Source organism: Ruditapes philippinarum, unplaced genomic scaffold (assembly GCF_026571515.1).
Source record: "Ruditapes philippinarum isolate M1 unplaced genomic scaffold, ASM2657151v2 ctg2461_1_1_1_1, whole genome shotgun sequence".
Lineage (NCBI taxonomy): Eukaryota > Metazoa > Mollusca > Bivalvia > Venerida > Veneridae > Ruditapes > Ruditapes philippinarum.
Genome location: NW_026858231.1, coordinates 1 through 19,854, shown reverse-complemented (window position 1 = coordinate 19,854; position 19,854 = coordinate 1). Strand labels below are relative to the sequence as shown.

Below are 19,854 nucleotides of genomic sequence, written 5' to 3'. Positions count from 1 at the left end.
TCATGTGTATAAGAAATTCATAGATTAAATCTTATAAACAATTGCACTTTATTAAAGAAATAACCTGACTAGGAAAGCAATTAATCATGCATATGTTTCTCTTAAATATGAGCCGCGTCACGACAAAGCCAACATAGTGATTTTGCGACCAGCATGGATCCAGACCAGCCTGCGCATCCGCACAGTCTGATCAGGATCCATGCTGTTCGCTTACCAACTCTATTACAAGAAAATGATAGCGAACAGCATGGATCCTGATCAGACTGCGCTGGTCGCAAACCCATTATGTTGGTTTTGTCGTGACGCGGCTCAAATTATGTTATATAATACCTATTTTAACTTTTCTTGTGAATCTTCATCAAGTGTAACTTAATGTTACCAGGGTTGTTGATGAACATACAACAGGACTGTTATGAACATTGTATGCAAGGTATAAATCAGGACTTTTATTGAACACTGTAACAGAATATTAATGTTATTGATAGATGTTCAAGGTTGTTAATGAAGATTATATAAACTGGGCATAATTTGGGTATTTTGTGAACACCTCACATTTTAGAACTTCCTGATTGGACGTCCTCACAATTATTGTAAGATAGAGAAAAACCTTTAATGAAACTACCTGTGTTTGGTATAATCTTTATATTCAAAATGTAGTGTAAATATTATAAAGTGTTTCACAAATGTTTACCCTATGATAAATTGAAGAAAATCAGTTTATATCTAGCATGCCAGTTGTGTTCTTGTTTGAAGTTTCTAGCTTTAGGCACAAAATCTCCAAAGATTCTTCAAATCTTTGTGTTTTAAGTGTGAAGGAGCATTAGTATCAAAATTTCTCTTCCTGTACAACCAGTAAAAACCAAATTGTATAGTTTACAGTAATAATATCTGTTGAGGTTCTGATCTGAACTGCAAATACATCAGATATTTTTGCATTCATATTCTATCAAATTTAAAACGGTTAACCTCAATGAAATAATTTTTCAAGGAAATTAATGTCATTTTATCCATAACTATTTCTTACAATAGTGTAAGAATTTCATTCAGAATGGTGAATTTACAATATCCTTGACACACTGTTTCATTTTGTTATGTACCAAATGATGTCCATTTAGTGCAGTACATTCATAAAATGTGTTAAATTGATGTCATTTTAAAGCATTTGACTCATCTAGCAATGAAATCGCATTGGTAAATTTGAGGCATAGGTAAAACTAACAGAAACGCTGATACGATATGCAAGAAAAAAGTTTATATCACTCTGCTGTTATTATAATCTGTAAAGTCACTATGACTGTATGATATTAACATTTTTAGCTGGACTGTTTGAATAATAGGGAAGGCTATAATTGTACTCACCTCAGTGTCAGCATGGCCATCACACTTTGGTTAAATTTTTCCAAAACCACTAAAGTGGAATGGGTTGAAACTTCACACACTTGTCCTCTGTGATTATTTAACATGGTAGGCACATGTCCTATAACTTTTAGTTACCTTTTACAGAGTTATGCCCCTTTTCTTACTGTCAGATACTCAGAGAACAGTCAAATTGACAGCCCTTGTTTATTTTTTACAATGCCAATCACACTTATATGGTTGTAATGCCATTAAATATATGTAAATTTGGTGAAAAGGAACTCTTCAGTGTTAGTCATGTGCAATGTTATGTTTTCATGGTAAACAAAACTATATGCATCAAGATGAATTAATTTTAAATTATTAAAAAATATGAAGAGTTTTATGAAATTTAACAATTCATGTTATGTTTTGCAAGTTTTATATTTACCCTTTGACTACTGGTGGCAACAGATTCTACCTATATGACCAGTGCAGACCAAGATCAGATAGCATTAGTAACACCATTTTCCATAGTTCATAACACAGCCAGTTTAGCCCATAACTCAGCCAGTTTAGTCCATAACACAGCCAGTTTAGTCCATAACACAGCCAGTTTAGCCTAAAACGCAGCCAGTTTAGTCCATAACACAGCCAGTTTAGTCCATAACACGGCCAGTTTAGTCCATAACACGGCAAGTTTAGCCCGTAACATGGCCAGTTTAGTCCATAACACAGCCAGTTAAGTCCATAACATGGCCAGTTTTGTCCATAACACGGCCAGTTTAGTCCATAACACAGCCAGTTTAGTCCATAACACAGCCAGTTTAGTCCATAACACAGCCAGTTTAGTCCATAATGCAACCAGTTTAGTCCATAATGCACACCAGTTTAGTCCGTTACACAGCCAATTTAGTCCATAACATGGCCTGTTTTGTCCATAACACGGACAGTTTAGTCCATAACACAGCCAGTTTAGTCGGTAACATAGCCAGTTTAGTCCATAACATGGCCAGTTTAGTCCGTAACACAGCCAGTTTAGTCTGTAACACAGCCAGTTTAGTCCATAACACAGCCAGTTTTGTCCATAACACGGACAGTTTAGTCCATAACATGACCAGTTTAATCCATAACACAGCCAGTTTAGTCCATAACATGGGCAGTTTTGTCCATAACATGGCCAGTTTGTCCATAACATTGCCAGTTTAGTCCATAACAAAGCCAGTTTAGTCCATAACATGGCCAGTTTTGTCCATAACACAGCCAGTTTAGTCCATAACACGGCCAGTTTAGTCCGTAACACAGCCAGTTTAGTCCATAACACAGCCAGTTTAGTCCGTAACACAGCCAGTTTAGCCCATAACACGGCCAGTTTAGTCCATAACACAGCCAGTTTAGTCCGTAACACGGCCAGTTTAGTCCATAACACGGCCAGTTTAGTCGTAACACAGCCAGTTTAGCCATAACACAGCCAGTTTTGTCCATAACACGGCCAGTTTAGTCCATAACACGGACAGTTTAGTCCATAACACGGCCAGTTTAGTCCATAACACAGCCAGTTTAGTCCATAACACGGCCAGTTTAGTCACATAACACAGACAGTTTAGTCCATAAACAGGGCCAGTTTTAGCCCATAAACAGCCAGTTTTGTCCATAACACGACATGGACAGTTTAGTCCATAACACAGAGTGTAGCCCACAGTTTAGTCCATAACATGGCCAGTTTATCCATAACACAGACAGTTTAGTCCATAACAGGGCCAGTTTAGCCCATTACACAGCCAGTTTTGTCCATAACATGGACAGTTTAGTCCATAACACAGACAGTTTAGTCCATAACATGGCCAGTTTAATCCATAACACGGCCAGTGTAGCCCATAACACGGCCAGTTTAGTCCATTACACAGCAAGTTTAGCCCATAACACAGCCAGTTTAGTCCATTAGGCGGCAAGTGTAGCCCATAACATGGCCAGTTTAGTCCATAACATGGTCAGTGTAGCCCATAACATGGCCAGTTAAGCACTCACAGGAGAGGGACAATAGGTAACTGTTCTTTCTCTTTGATGACATTCATTCCATAATGCTTTTATGTTGCTATTTTCTTTTTTGTGGCTAAAAAGAACAATAGAGAGAACAATAGAGTAGCCATAATATTATTACTCTCCTGTTAAAACGGAAGTCCATAGCACTGCTAGTGTAGCCCATAACATGGCCAGTTTAGTCCATTACACGGCAAGTTTAGCCCATAACACGGCCAGATTATTCCATAACACAAGTTTATCTAGGTAGACCATAAAGGTTGAAGTTCCTGCTACATGTACATGACAATAATTATACACACACTGGATAATTAAGGAAATGATCTTGTCTATATGTCCACCTTATAATTCTCAATGAGTTTCCTTAACCTATAAGTTTTCTGTTTTTGAACATTATTTTCAAAATGTGAGATGTTGAAATGTGGTACTCATTTTGATCCGGAATTTCGTACATGTGGATTTCTTTGAAAACAGCTGATCTTGTTCTTTTTGCATTTCCTGATGCTTTGTTGATGATTAAGCTCATTGTACTGATGAGGCAAAATAGAAATTTTCTCACATCATTATCTTACTTGAATATAATTTGTTTAAAGAAACTTATATACATGATGTATGGTGTATCACGTAGCTGCTGTTGTTTGTTTATGTTTGTTTTAAATTTGGTTAAAATTATATTAGTGGAAACAGACAATTAAGAGTTTTAAAAAAAATGTGGAATTTTGAAGACTTACTGACAAATTTGATGTAACATAAAAAATGGAAAGGAGGCGAAAGTTGAGGAGAGCGGTAAAGTCACATGACCTAGGAATAGTTGAAAGTCATGTGACTTACAATGCTGAAACGTGTACTGTTGAAGTTCATACCAAATGTGAAAATATCTATGTTTCGGAACCTTTTAACGCAAGAGTGTTACCCACGTTGATCAGTGTTGATCCTGGTAGCATTAAAAAACGGCCAAGGTCATGTCTAGATTTGTCGTCAGAGGTTAAAGGAAGTCAAACAACTAGAACATCTTGCTCACTGCCACAGTTTGAACATAGTCAGTAGTATATTTATGATTATAGATATTTTTAATGAAAAAATGCTTTGGTTTATCTTATACAAAGTTTGTCACATAAGCATAAAATAGATACATATGTAAAAAGTGTTTTTTTTTCCTCAATATATTAATACAATTAGAAATGGTTTTTATTATTAGTCCATTGATTGGCAATCCATATCATTGGTTGAAATGCTTTTAAAATCAGTTGTATTTTCAAACTGTAGATTAAAATATCCCCCTTGACCCTTGGCCAAATTTGTTGTTTTCGTTGGCACATCAGTCTGTTGCCTCAGATAGAAATGAAAACCCTGAGTAAAATGCTGTAAGTTATAACTCTTTTTGGGTTATTCCTGGAACATGATTGTGAAAGTTACAAACAAAAATCATCTATAACTCTTGAGTTAAATCCTTAACAAGGTGGAACCTAAAGTGATAAACATTTACCTTTAATTTTTCAATTAACCAAATTTTATAAACAGAATGTTTAAATATGCAATATTAAAATAAACTTAACTGATACATGTATGTTCATCTGGGGCAGTGAGGAGCTGTCAAAATGTGAATTCAATCTTCTAGATGACACTGAAGAGCCTTCTGAAAGTGTTTCTGAGAATGGTGATAACTTTAATTTGATAGGGAGTGATTTACATTATGAGATATTTTTAGAGTTAAAGAAAAGAGAGAATTTAAGAAAACAAGTGTTCTCATCAGATATACTGTATGATAATGGAATAATTCATTCATGGAACGCAGACTATTTTTTAGGTAAACATTTTTTGTTTTGTCTATAAAAATTACTTGTTAGCAGGGCAGGTAATGGGATAGATGATGGTAGTGATTATTATCATTATGATGGTAATGATGATGCTGATGATGGTGATGCTGATGATGGTGATGATTATTATCATTATGATGATTGTGGTGGTGGTGATGCTGATGATGGTGATGATTATCATAATGATGATGATGATGATGATGGTGATGATGATGATGATGATGGTGATGATGATGATGATGATGATGGTGGTGGTGGTGATGATGATGATGGTGATGATGATGATGATGATGATGATTTTAAATGGTGCTTATAATAATCACTTCTGGAAAACTGTAGCAAATGCATGCATGATATTACTTTGTAAAATGAGTATAAATTTAAGCTACAAGGTGGTATATTTAAATTATTTACATAAAGAAATTTGACAGTGTTAACTAAAAAGCACTTCTTTTGACAGTGTTAACTAAAAAGCACTTATGACGTAACAATTTTTTTGCTCACATATTTAAGTGTTCTTGAGTTTGATTCTAAATTGGTGATAATTTATCATATTAAGATATAAGTTTTGATGTAAGTTCTTTTTTACTGCAGATAAAAAGAATAAGTTGATTTAATTCTTGATTGTAAACTGTTGTTTTATGATATCTTAAGTATAACAGTTTGAGTGCCAATGTTGTTCATAATATCTCCAGTATACAGGAGAAACAACAGTATAAAGCCAGATCAGACGGGCAGAGAAATTCAACTAAATCCCCAAATTTGATAATGGACAGTGTTTTTTTTTCCAAAACTTAATGGATAGTGTATTAATCATGACTGGCCAGGTCCATTTTCATGAAAGAAGTGGGGGAAAATTTGGTAACAACACCAATAATGTTTGGTTAAGGAAGCAGGGTCAAGTATATGTTGAATTAAATCAGACATAAAATCAGTTTGTCTCATTTCCTACCAAATCTAATGAATTATTAGGATAGAACAAATAATATTTGCTTCTTGTGTTTCCATGTTTCATATATTTATTTTACCACTCACCTTTAGAATGTACAGGTATATCTTAATTAGTATGTAATTAAGAAAGTGGCGACATGGCCGAGTGGTTTACACGTTGGACTAGTAACCTAATGATCGCTAGCCGCATGGGTTCAAACCCCATCAGGGGCAAGACGTTGTTTCCTAATGAGTTAGAAACTTTACACTTGTAGCTTCCTACACAATCAAAGTAAAATAAATTCTGTATAAACCAATTAAAAAAGTGTGGAGTTTCTTGTTACATTGAAAACAGTATTTTAACAAAATAAAACTAGAACTGCCACTATCTTGGCGTGAATACCCCCGCATACCACTTTGTCAGAATCAACAGTGGCCATTTAGAGCGCAAGGACAACCTCCCTGCCAAATCTGAGGTTACTAAGCCAGTGCATTGCTAAGTTATGTATTCTACATGCTTCAAATGTGAAAATGTCAAAATCAATACATTGCAGACAGGACATTCTTTAGCAATTGAGAAGAAAAGCCTTTTTTTTTGTCAAGGTCCCTGTGACCTTGAACTTTGACCCAGTGACCTCAAAATCAATAGGGGTCACCTTATAGTCATGATCAACATCCATGCCAAATTTGAAGACTGTGGGTCAAAGGAATCTTAAGTTAATGGGTGGACAAACTTTTTGAAGTCAAAGTCCCTATGACCTTGACCTTTGATCCAGTGACCTCAAAATCAAAAGGGGTCATCTACTAATCATGACTAACCTCCATTCCAAATATGAAGACTGTGGGTCATAGGAATCTTAAGTTATTGGGCGGACAAGCTTTTTGAAGTCAAGGCCCCTGTGACCTTGACCTTTGACCTGGTGACCACAAAATCAATAGGGGTCATCTACTAATCACGACTAACCTCCATTCCAAATATGAAGACTGTGGGTCATAGGAATCTTAAGTTATAGGGCGGACAAGCTTTTTGAAGTAAAGGCCCCTGTGACCTTGACCTTTTACCTGGTGACCTCAAAATCAATAGGGGTCATCTACTAATCATGACTAACCTCCATGCCAAATATGACGACTGTAGGTCAAAGGAATCTTAAGTTATTGGGCGGACAAGCTTTTTGAAGTCAAGGCCCCTGTGACCTTGACCTTTGACCTAGTGACCTCAAAATCAATAGGGGTCATCTACTAATCATGACTAACCTCCATGCCAAATATGACTACTGTAGGTCAAAGGAATCTTAAGTTTTGGGCGGACAAGCTTTTTGAAGTCAAGGCCCCTGTGACCTTGACCTTTGACCTAGTGACCTCAAAATCAATAGGGGTCATCTACTAATCATGACTAACCTCCATGCCAAATATGACGACTGTAGGTCAAAGGAATCTTAAGTTATTGGGCGGACAAGCTTTTTGAAGTCAAGGCCCCTGTGACCTTTGACCTAGTGACCTCAAAATCAATAGGGGTCATCTACTTATCATGACTAATCTCCATGCCAAATATGACGACTGTAGGTCAAAGGAATCTTAAGTTATTGGGCGGACAAGAAAAAACCGACGGACGGACGGACAAGCTGATTCCAGTATACCCCCCTTACAACTTTGTTGTGCGGGGGTATAAAAATGGATACATTTCACCCTGCTGATTTGCAGTCAGTCAGTTGATGCATACAGCCTCAGGTCTGGCTGTATATTGAATGTATAGATTATTGTTTAAGATTGAAATGGAGACAGTATAAAACACCTATACACATGCTATATTAATGTGCATTTTTTGTTTCAGGAAGTAAACCTTTTATGAAACAATGCATGTGTAGTCTTCATTATCATAACTAGAGTACATGATTCAACATAACTTCATACACTGAATTAACCTAATATGTTATATTGTATATGAGCAGTATTATTGTTTTTTGATGACTAGATATAAGGAATTAAACATTTAAATTATACAAAATGACCCTGCTCTTGCCTAGTGTTATTAATTCTTCTCTCTTGTAATTTATAATTTCTACTACTTCCATAATTTCACATATTTGCATAAAATAAACAATAACTGTTTTCCGTTTCATTTCACCATTTATTCATTTGAAAGTGTCCTAAATTTTTAATCTACAATATATATTTAAAGTTACAGAGTTTTTCTTCCTCACACATGGTTGATAAGTCACTGAGAATTTTATATCTAACTCTTAAGATCTCATTCTTGAAACTTCAATCTCGAATCCTGAATCTTGACTCTAGCTCTTACAATCTTACTCTTGCATTTTGAATCTTGTTCTTCAATCTTCAATCTAGACTGCCCCTAGAAAATCTTGTCCCAGTATTTATATGAAATACCTTGACTTTCCATATTTGGAGGTTACCTTAGTGTTAATTGACAAATCTAAGCCTTCTATATTTATGACGACAAGTGTTGATCAAGTAACTGTACCATAAACAAACGGACTGATTCCTGGAATATTTATGATGGTAACCAATGATTGAGTTCCCTAAACACAACAATTGCAGGCCTCCTGTCCATTAATTTATGCAGGTACCTGTTGACAGAGTTACCATACTAAAATCTCCCAGACTGATACACAGTCTAGCCCAACAGATTTATAGTAATAAATAATGACAACAATTGAGGTCTCAATTCTCATACAAACTCAATCATTAAATCAAACCTTAACCAGGTGCCTTGCTAAAACTACAACACTAGTTAAATAGTGTTGATAAAGTTGCAATACACATCTAGGTTATTATATTCTTTTTTTATTTATGCAGGTACAGATAAATTAAACTTGTATCAAATTGTTATTCTTTATTCAATGTTTGCTCTGCAAACAATTTGCAAACAGTTTTCTCTTAAAGTTGAACACCTATGTTAAGTAAATTTATGGTACAAAAAGTTGAGTGATAAAATGTTTAGTAATAGAAATTCATATGTATATACTGTAGTTTACAGTATAACAATGTTTTGCCTTGAAGACATGTAAAACAAAGAATACATTAAACAGCATTGCATGTTGGTATAAAACAGTGACTTTTGATATAGAAAACACACTCATACGAACCCTTAATATAGAAAACACATACAAACCCAGCGTTCTGCATTATTATAAAATTCAAGTTGTAAAGAGCTGTTAATAATGCTAATAAAATTCTTGTCATTTCTTTGAGATTACCAACTGTAAACTTACATTTGTATCTCAATCTTAGATGAATTGGTAAAAAAAGGCACATATTAAAGAGTTTATAAATGGTTGTACAAATAAACTGTATATAAACACGCATTTAACTAATCCGGCCAAGTATATTTACCAACTTTTAAATTTTCAAAATGAATCAAATTAATTGAAAATATTATCAGAGAATACCATGACAAGAAACTGATAATTTAGGCCAAAATATTTTAACCTGAGTGGATTCTACCAATTTTGATTTTCCCACTCAATGTTTATTATCATTTTTTTGGGGGAATTACTTGTATTATAGTGTTTGCTCATGTGTAATACTGAATTTATGTGAGTTAGCTGGGATATTTTATAGAGATATAGTGAGATTAACAGACAAAGAGATGTTATTTTCAAATGTTTTTATTGATAAAGAAACTTTAAATAGATGAAATATTGACATTTGTACATTACTGATGTTTTATTGATTTAAAAAGTGATTTAAACAAACGGATAAAACAACACTTTTGTGTTAAGTTACTTCATAAAGTTTTATAAAAAATGGATCAAAAAAGGATGTTAAGTAAGGCACTGCAGACTGTACGTTCTAATGTAGGCAGAATATCAGTTTTCATTGAAAATGTTTCCAGGACTAAAGTGAGGAATAAAACCATAACATTGATTCTAGATGATGCTCACTTTGAGAGGAACACATTTATTTCTGAACATTTTAATTTAAAAAAGCTGCCAAGTTTGATTCACATTGACAAAAGTAGGTCACATCGAAGGTCAAGGTCACTACCTCAAGTTGACCATGTGGATTTACAAGAATATGAAAGTTTGCAAGATGTTGACTCAAGGTGTAGAAATACCTATAGAAGGTCAAGGTCTCTGCCTCAGATGGGAAATTCAGAATGTACTGATTAAATATCATTATAAATATTTAGCTTTTAACATTTATAAATAAATAATATTATTATGTCATTTCAGTAAATTAAAAATAAATAATGTTAATGTGATCAGATAATGTATTATTAATATAAAGTTAAATGGCCAATATAAATTTCAAGTCACGTTTGTTAAGTAACTATGTATAAATGAATTATTTGTGATGTTTCGAAAAACAGTTAGTTAAAACGTTTATTCAAGAACACATCAAGAGCTATCAAATCTTCCTGGTTAAGATTTATCAATTGTATATAAAGATAGATATATAGTTTCATATTTTTTGCCAGTGACAAATTTCCATCAGTGAAGCACACTTATTAAAGTTATGTATTTGAGATGTTTAAGCTGAACAAATAGCAAACCTCAGTCAGCTGATCACACAAGAACAGTCAGGCAGTCAAATACATCCTTAGGGTTTTCAGATTTAACAGATTGGCATCCATGTCTTCGGTTAAAATGCTGTTAGAAGCTGTTGTATTTTCAACCTGTAGATTGAAACATCCTCCTAGATCAGTTGTTTTTGTTGGCACATCTAAAATGTAAATCCTGCATCCTTATTCAAATTGTTGTATTCCCTAACTCACATTGACTGTGACTTAGTTTTTGATTGGATGGTGTGCATCGAAAGTAACATTAGTTCTAAATTCCATTTTAAATTGAATATTTCACCACTCCACACCATGTTGGCTTCATTTCTATGAAATATACTCATATTGAATGCACCATATGCATCTTGAATGGAAAGAAATTTGAGGGAGAGTGTCCTAACAAAAACAATAATTACAATGTTTTTGTGTTGCATTTAATTGAAATGGTGAAAACTTGTCACCAGAAAACAAGGTTGAAATGTTATGGTAAGACTCCAGCAGGAGGCCAAGCAATCAGCAAAAACAATTTGCTTTGCCTTTTCTGAGTGAATGAAAAGACAATGATAGTTTACATTCTTGGCGGATATAAGAAGGTTATTGAATATAGTAATTATCATTAGGAAATAGGCAATAAACTTTTCCTGTCAATTTAAGGTATAACTAGTAAAAGATAATGTGGATACTAGTTGTATATGATTATATTACTATGCCAGGACTTGTGGTCGTATTTCAGGTCAAGATGAAACAAGGGAGATAATGAATGGTCCCTGATCAAAAATTTATAAGGTCAAGTCTCATGGCATTTTTTTACCAACATTGTGAAGGGTCTCGGTCCTATTTATTTTGTGAAAAGTAGTTTCCAGTAAATTGTGAAAAAAGACAATTTTAATTTTTGTTTTTTTATGTTAAGATCTGCTATTTATTATGAGTAGAGAATTGTTTAGTATTATACCTACCATTTCGTGACATGACTTTCAAACAGGAAATCAGTAACCTTGAAGAAGTTTACATCAACTCGATTAACAAAATATTTTTGATTTTATAATCATATTAAAGTCAAGTTTATCAAAAAAATGAACGTAAACAATAAAACTTTCTTTCTTTTTTTCTCACCTTTGTGACCCCCCTCTCTCCCCCCAGAATTTTAAATTGTGGAGGGGCCCATGATGATCATCCCCCTTTGCATGGCAAAAAAATGCCCTGTCAAGGTTATGGAATTAAAAAAGATACCATATTACTTAGGCAAGGTGAAGAATTGTTTACATATCTTAGGTTAATCAGCTCACAAGTAAACATCAACATACATTTCCTGGTCTAGAGATTATAAGGTGAAGGTTATAAGGAAAGAAGCAAGTTACTATGATACTTGTGGTCAGGATTTAACAAGGTGATATTAGGAAACAACATGTTATTGGTAGGATGAAGATCAAATGTGTACTTTGCTAGATATTGAATTATCATATGGTATATCATAAACATGTCACACATATATTGTTATATTCAACATGTCACATTATATTATTATTAACGAACAATGACCCTGCATTCTGTGTATATAGATAAGATGTAAGTAAAACTGATAAAGCATTTCAATCAGGGAAGTTTATAGATAAAAGTTAATTTGATTTGTATTGTATCTTAAACAAATTGATAAGACCAATACGTTTTTGTTTGTTTTGAGGTCATTACTACACTTGTATTTTAGCAGTTGGATTATTTTTTACATACAGGAAAGTGTTCATAGGACTGAAATGTTTGAAAAAATTCTGAAAGTTTTTTTTTTAAGTGTGCTTTAAAGTTTTTATAGCATGATTTAATTTTTTTTTTTTTAAATTATCTACCGGTATTCTAAAATTTCCAACTGAGGAGGCAATGATCTGATTTGTTTCAAATCATAAAAAAAGGGAAGAGTGATGGAATAACTGATGAGATTGACCATTTTGTGATTTATGAGAATCTTGTGAGTTACAACAGTTTAAATATGGAAGATCCTATGTATGAAAATGTGTTTGAATTACAAAGGAAATCTGAAAAATCCAACAGGTCAGGTAACACACATAGAAATATAGATTGCTATGATTCCGATGATGATTCGGGGACAGGAAGTTATGCTAGAGGTAAAGATTATTTTAGCATATAGATATGCTCTAAGTATATTATTTTATTGATTAAACTGTTTGATAATGATTTATGAATGATGTATTTTATAACCCCCTTGAAGTACTTTTGACATATTGCTTTCTCTTGAAATAGTATATAATACATACAAGTGTTATTTCTTCTAATAGCTAGCTATAGACCACTGTCTAACCAATTTGTGGTATTCTAGGTTAATAATTGTTATGTTATTTAATTGTATTGAACTTAAAGTAATTAAAAATGATCTGAAGCACCTCTCACAGGCTCTTGTTAGTCAAAAGATTTTGTCATGGCAAAGCTAGACTTTGAGATTTTTTTGTTCTGGGTTAGAATCTAGCTTTAAGAGGGGTGCACAAAATAACACAATTTGTCAACGTGAAGTCTAAGGTTCCTGTAAAATAGAGAAAATCAGAATCCCTAAAGAAACCCCAATATGGCAAAATTTGAAAATTGAAAATGTTTCAGGGTCGGTTTGATTGAGCCATAGTGGCAATAGAAGTAGGTCAAGGATAAAGAATCTCCATTTTGACCTTTAACCTTTTATTGCTTATTGTTTAGGTAAGTGCCCAGGTGTGGGGCAGAAGGGAATTGGAGGTTTAAAAAAAATAGATCATTTTTATGAGTTCTTAAGCTCATAAATTAATGGAATAAAAATAGAAGTAAAAATAACATAATAACATATAAAACACCCCAAATAATTATAAAAAAAACAGAAGGTTAGGATAGTAACATGTCTGTAAGTTTGTATATTGTCCACAGTGATTGATTTATGTTCAATAATCGATGACTTTATGTCATGTTGGCTTTTATTACACTCAAAATGTTAGCCTGCAGTAAATAATCTAAGGGGTCTTTGTGGCTGAGTGGTGAAAGATTGCTGCCTCTCACAGCTGTGGGTTTGAGTTCTGCCAAGGACTTTGGATGATTCATTTGAAGAAACTGGCAAAATGGCTGAGGGGAAAGGTCTGTTTTCTATTTTGGTGTATCAACCACCACTTAAACTTCAGCAAAGTGCCTTTGCAAATGTCTTACAATTCCGAATACTTTATTATATAACTTAAACAATTCAATCAGGGGCTACAACTCTTTTATGATACATTTTTTGTTCTAAGCCTATTACATGTTATAATGTAAGTTCAAGCCATATAATTATATAATAAGTAAGATATACATGTTATCTTTCAATTACAACTAGGATATACTTGTATCTTCCTGTTTTTTTGCCACATTGAAATCTGAGAAGAAGCACTGATGATAAGATTATTTATTTCAAGTTCTCAATTGTTATTTACATGTTTTGTAAGTAATGCACAATGGATAGTTTACATCATATTGTTACTATTTTTAGAAAGAAACAACAGTTTATTGTACCATTAAGACATGTTTTATAATCACATGACAATTAAACAGGAAGAATAGATAGGCTATTTACCTTTACAAGTGCTGGCAGACATGATTTACTTGTGATTGTCTCCATGATAGAGACAGGACAATCTGCACATCCTTGTAGTGTAAACAATATTGTACTGATCACAGCTTATTTTCCACATTTTCCAAATTGAAAGTAGGGCAGGTTCATTATATATATTAAGCTGTGTAACAGTTAAGGTGCTTAATTCTTGTCCTCCGCCTTTTCGGTGAAAAAAGGGGATATAGAAATGGGCTTGATTGGTCTGTCCGCCCACCTGTCTCTCTGTCCTAGCAAACATTTGAATACTTACATGGCTACAGGAAAAGTAGGTAATGGTTGTTTCCCTTTGATATCATTCATTCTGTAAGTTTTTATGTAGCTATTTGCCTTTGTGTGGCTAAAAGGAATGCTAGAGAGAATGGAGTAGTGCAGAAGTACTGTCTCATTAGAACATCCATATTCTCATTTCATGTCCAGTCCATAACTCTGGCATAAAAATCAAGGGATTTTGGAATAACTTGGCAAAAATGTTCATCATATTAAGACAAGATGTCATGCGAAACAATCAGACTCCTATATGGAAGGTCAAGGTCAAAGTTTGTGAACAAAATGTCAACATTGTCTGCAAAGGGTATACCATGACTTTTTAACATTTTGAAATAAGTTTGCATAAAATATTCATCATATTAATACAATGTGTCATCATTTGCAATTATCCGAGATCCTGCCAAGGTCAAGGTCACACTTTGGGGCCAAATCTAAACATGGTCTGTATTTTCCTTGGCAAGAGAATAAATCTGAAAGTATCAGAGAGATTCCACTGAAACTTGAAATATGATAGATGATATTGAGAGGGAGTGCCTTACAAAAATTCATAAACCCATCTTAAATAATCTTTTTAATTATCTCCCTTTATGTACTTATTTTCATTGATAACAGAACTGCACAAATATATTTCTGTTTTACAAGTACGTAAAAGTTATCTCATTATGTTTCTATAGTGAATTTATTGTTGCATGTTCAAAACTTGCATTTATGAAGGTTTTGTATAAAAAGACCTGAGATCCATACCTACTATTGTGTGTTTCATGGAAAACTTCCCTTAGGTAAGGGGCATTATTAATTCTTTTATTTTAAGCTGTCAATAAAGAATTACTTTTCATCATCTTTTTTTTTTAATTTTCTTGAATCTGAAGAAATATTTTACTCATGAGATAAAATAAACAAGTACATTTAGGAGTTTTCTCTTTTTGTATAGATTGATTCATACTTAATAATGTGAGGTGTTGTGTTCCGGGTACGAATCAGTACATAATTAAATTATCATTATTAAGCATGATTTTACAATATTATAATTTAGTTTCTAATATCAAATAAATTTTCTTCCTGTTTCAGCAGTATTGATCATTATACATTATAACATTAAACTTTTATACATGTTAGAGATATCAATTTACATTGTCCCAATATTGATTTGAATAAAGTTTGCTCTTAATTTTTTTATCATGAGTAACAAACTGGATGAATATCTAAGTGTTTCTTTCCAGATAAAGAGACATTTCACACACAAAGCAATAAAAGAATGGTAGTTACAAGGATATGTTATTTTATGTGTAAATTTAAGGAGAAAATTACTTGTGACCATTACCCATCGGAGAAATAATAAAATGCAAAAGCCCCCATCAGGAATATGCATTACTTTATACCAAACTTTTATGACGCAATCCCCCATACCCTTCCCCCCCTCTGATAAAACTCCCTGGATCTGCACCAGTTTGATAAACAAGTATTTCATTTTCTAATTTTCTTAGGAAATGCTATAAAATTAAGTATAGGGTCTAGTTAAAATGCACATTTAACTTATTGGTATAAGGTTTCTAAAAAAGCAATTCACATTGGAGTCAGAAATATAAAAAATGTGACTTTAATTTATTGCTTTAACTGCTAGAATTGATTCAGGCAGTGGTGTTTAAGTTGTTGTTTATTTCAAACAATTTTGATTTATGAAGTTAAGATGATTGCAGATTTCAATTATTTCAGGTGAGGGTTGTTGTATGTAAAAATAGTTGTGATTGCTGTTGTTTATTTCTGATGATTGTGATTCTGGCAGTTATATTATTGTTGTTGCTTTCCAGATGATTGTGATTCTATCATTCTAAACAGTAATGTTGTTGTTTATTTCAAAAGATTGTTATTCTAGAAGTAGCTGTTATTGTCATTTTTTCAGATGATGGTGTTTCTATCATTCTAGCAGTAATGTTGTTGTCTATTTAAGATGATCGTGATTCTAGAAGTAATGTTGTTGTTGTCCATTTAAGATGATCGTGATTCTAGAAGTAATGTTGTTGTTGTCCATTTAAGATGATCGTGATTCTAGAAGTAATGTTGTTATTGTTGTCTATTTAAGATGATTGTGATTCTATCATTCTAGCAGTAATGTTGTTTATTTCAGATGATGGTGATTCAAGCAGTAATGGTAGTTTAGATGATTTAATTGATGGTGGTGATCATAATGATGAGGACACTAGTTCTGGTACAATGACTCAAGTAGAGATACTTCCCACAACTGCATTATCTGTAAGTATGATAAGTTAAATAGAAACATCATCAAAATACGAGGCTATCTGATTTGTACAAGGGAGCATACCCTCAAGTATAAGTCAGATTGCAGAGTGTTTTGATGTTCTTTCTCTTTTGTATCATAGGCAAACATAATAACACTTCCCTGTTGTCATATTTATATGAAACCCCAGAAAAAAAGTTACCAATGAACGAGCATCTGAATATGATATTTCTATCGCTGTCTCTTTGTTTGTTGTCACAAATATGTAAACCAAAGAAAAAGTGAGCCGATCAATGGGCATGCTCTGGAGTTCGGGTAACTGATACCTGCACTACAGTTATAGCACTGTGCATGTATATGCATATGATTTAAATCTGACAAATTAACAGCAGAAAGGTCACCAGTTGATTTTATCCTACTATATTGTCAATAATATGTGCTTATATAGATAAAGTCATGTTGTGTAAACTTAGCTATCTCCTGTCATAGTCATTATTACTGGTCACATGGTTAAGCTTTGTGTATGAATATAAACAAAAATATTTTATATTGCTGATTTTGTTGTATGTTAATGTTAATTGTTGTCTATAATTTTTAATATAAAAAAAGAACAAATGTTTGATTGGAATATTAAAATTTGAGTTTTGCGTATTCTTTGCAAATTACTGGTCTAGGAATCTTCTATGAACATTAGATATATACATGTTCAGTTTTTAAATTTGAATGCATTTTTATGAGCAGGTAACTTGATCATTTTTTCTCAGTTAAGCCCCCTGTTTGACTTTAAGATTATTGATTAAATCTTTCCATAATATTATGACCTTTACAGTGTTAGGATGACTGAACACCCAACAAGCCATGTCATTAACATGTACGCCTTTCGGAAAGAGAGTGATTAAGGAAGTAAACAATTCAAAACATAATTATGTAAATTGTAAACATTGTGAAAATGAACATGTAGAACCATTCTGATGATATTGATGATGTAGGCATAAAAATATTGCTTGATTAACTGTAATTTTTTATAATTTATGCTTCAGCATGATACAAATAAGATACTTATCCATTTCAGTGTTAAGATTTGTTATATCTTTACAGAAAAAAAAAACACCACTATAAAATCCCAATTCATTTGGCTGTCAGTTAACAGTATAATAATTTTTTTGTTTGTTTTAAATACATTTTCTTAATAATTGGGTGATAACATTTTTACCAGATTTTTGCATAGAGAAATAAAAACTGTTATAAGATTATATTATATGTGTAAGTCTGGGGGCTGGACATACAGTCATAAATGGAACTATAATTTTTATGTACTACATTTCCCAAGGAATTTCATCCAAACTTTTCAATAATAATGTCACAAAGCTAGCTAGTGCCCTTGTGAATATTATCAGGGATTTGTGATTTGATCAGTTTTTGCAGAGTTATGGCCTTTGTTGTTTTTTTCTCACTTTATGGAATAATTGGCAGAAAACCTGGTTTTGTGACTATATTCCTGTCTGTTATTTGCTGATTTAAATCTGACGTCCAGACAACGTTAACCAATGTGATAATGTCTGTTAGTCTAATAGATCTGTGAATTTTTTTCCTGTTATTCTTCATTTATATATAGACATGTACATGTTTGATTTATTGCAGCCAAGAAGAAAGGAGAGAAGTGGCTATTTGTATAAACAAGGAGGGTAAGTCTATATGTGCGCAGTCTGATCAGGATGCGCAGGTTGGTCTGGATCCATGCTGATCGCAAACGCACTATGTTGGTTTTGTCGTGATGCGGCTCATATGTTGTTGTAATATTTACCTCATTCATGCCCTGTTCTCATATGAATATATTATTTCAAGCTTAGGTCAGTTCACCTAAAATAATGTATTGAAGATTAATAACCAGACATGCATATAAATTATTTGTCATTCATTATCAACATATCTTTTTAAATTTTAGCCGCTGAAAATTAAAAATTCAATAGCAGTTCTTAGTTCTGATTGTTTTTATAGTCATTTAGATTTTATTGTTGGTTTATAATGGCATGTACAGATAAACGTTTAATGCAATATTTTCCCAGATAATGTGTAGTTATTTAGTTTTTGTTGGTTATATAAATAAGTAATTATTATATTTCAGAGTAAAACAGAATCGTGGCTGGAGGAAAAGATGGGTTATATTTGATGGTAAATCCCTGAGATACTACTGCAATGCTAAGGTTGGTTTCTCTATGTTTCTATACATTATATTATATATCAAACTTTCCAGTCAGAGCAGCAGTAACAACTTGCCTTGCAGTATGTACTGTCATACAGTGTTGTCAGAATCTATATACTTTGCTTAAAATTTTCACATAGGTATACATTTATGGAGAACAAAACATGAATTAACAGATACATTCACACCAGCAATCACCTAAGTAGCATATTTTTTTTAATATGCATGACTTAGAGCGCTGTGTAAAAATAGCTTACTGCAAAGATGGGCTTGGTAGTTTTATTATAAAAACATATGGCACTAACATCTGAAAAGTTAGCTAAACCAGTCTCTTAATATGAAAAACAAGTAACAGAAAGTAGAGTTATCCAATCACATATATATTTTAATGCAACAATAGTGCTTATGCACTTATTTTCATGCATTAACATCTGAAGAAGCTCTTGCAAAGTGACTTGCACCATTCAGGAATCAAACCTGGGTCACTCAATCACAGTCCAATGCTGTACCTATTGGGCTAACCGGATTTATTTCTATGATTGTATACACTTTCAGGATCAAGTATCGAAGAGGATAGTGCCATTGTCATGTATGACCAATGTTGAAATGGATGTCAAGGTATACTTACATTCTTAAATACTAATGCTTCATTCATTGTTTCAAACAATTTCCTTATTTGTCATAATGATGTGATATTTATATAAAAACTGTATATATAGATAAATACTAATAGCACAATACACAGAAGCTTATGGTGATGATCAATGTGTGTGGCTTAATATGTTGATGTGAACACTTCTAGTCTAATCATCCGTTTCTTTTAATCAAGTAGAAACCATGCTTTTAGGTTACTTGCTTGTGAAAAGGCATTCATAATGAATTTGGTGATGAAAA

General features: G+C 32.9%; 1 protein-coding gene across 1 annotated transcript in view; it reads left to right on the top strand.

Moving 5' to 3' along the window:
- The window catches only part of LOC132752541 (uncharacterized), a gene marked incomplete at its 3' end in the record, with an annotated part of 31,656 nt that extends 12,078 nt beyond the window's left edge, over positions 1 to 19,578 (top strand). Inside the window, 4 exon segments of the mRNA XM_060742872.1 lie at positions 16,647 to 16,771; positions 18,399 to 18,442; positions 18,883 to 18,961; positions 19,516 to 19,578. Of these exon segments, the coding sequence (XP_060598855.1) occupies positions 16,647 to 16,771; positions 18,399 to 18,442; positions 18,883 to 18,961; positions 19,516 to 19,578 (311 nt within the window).
- Between the last annotated feature and the right edge of the window lie 276 nt (positions 19,579 to 19,854).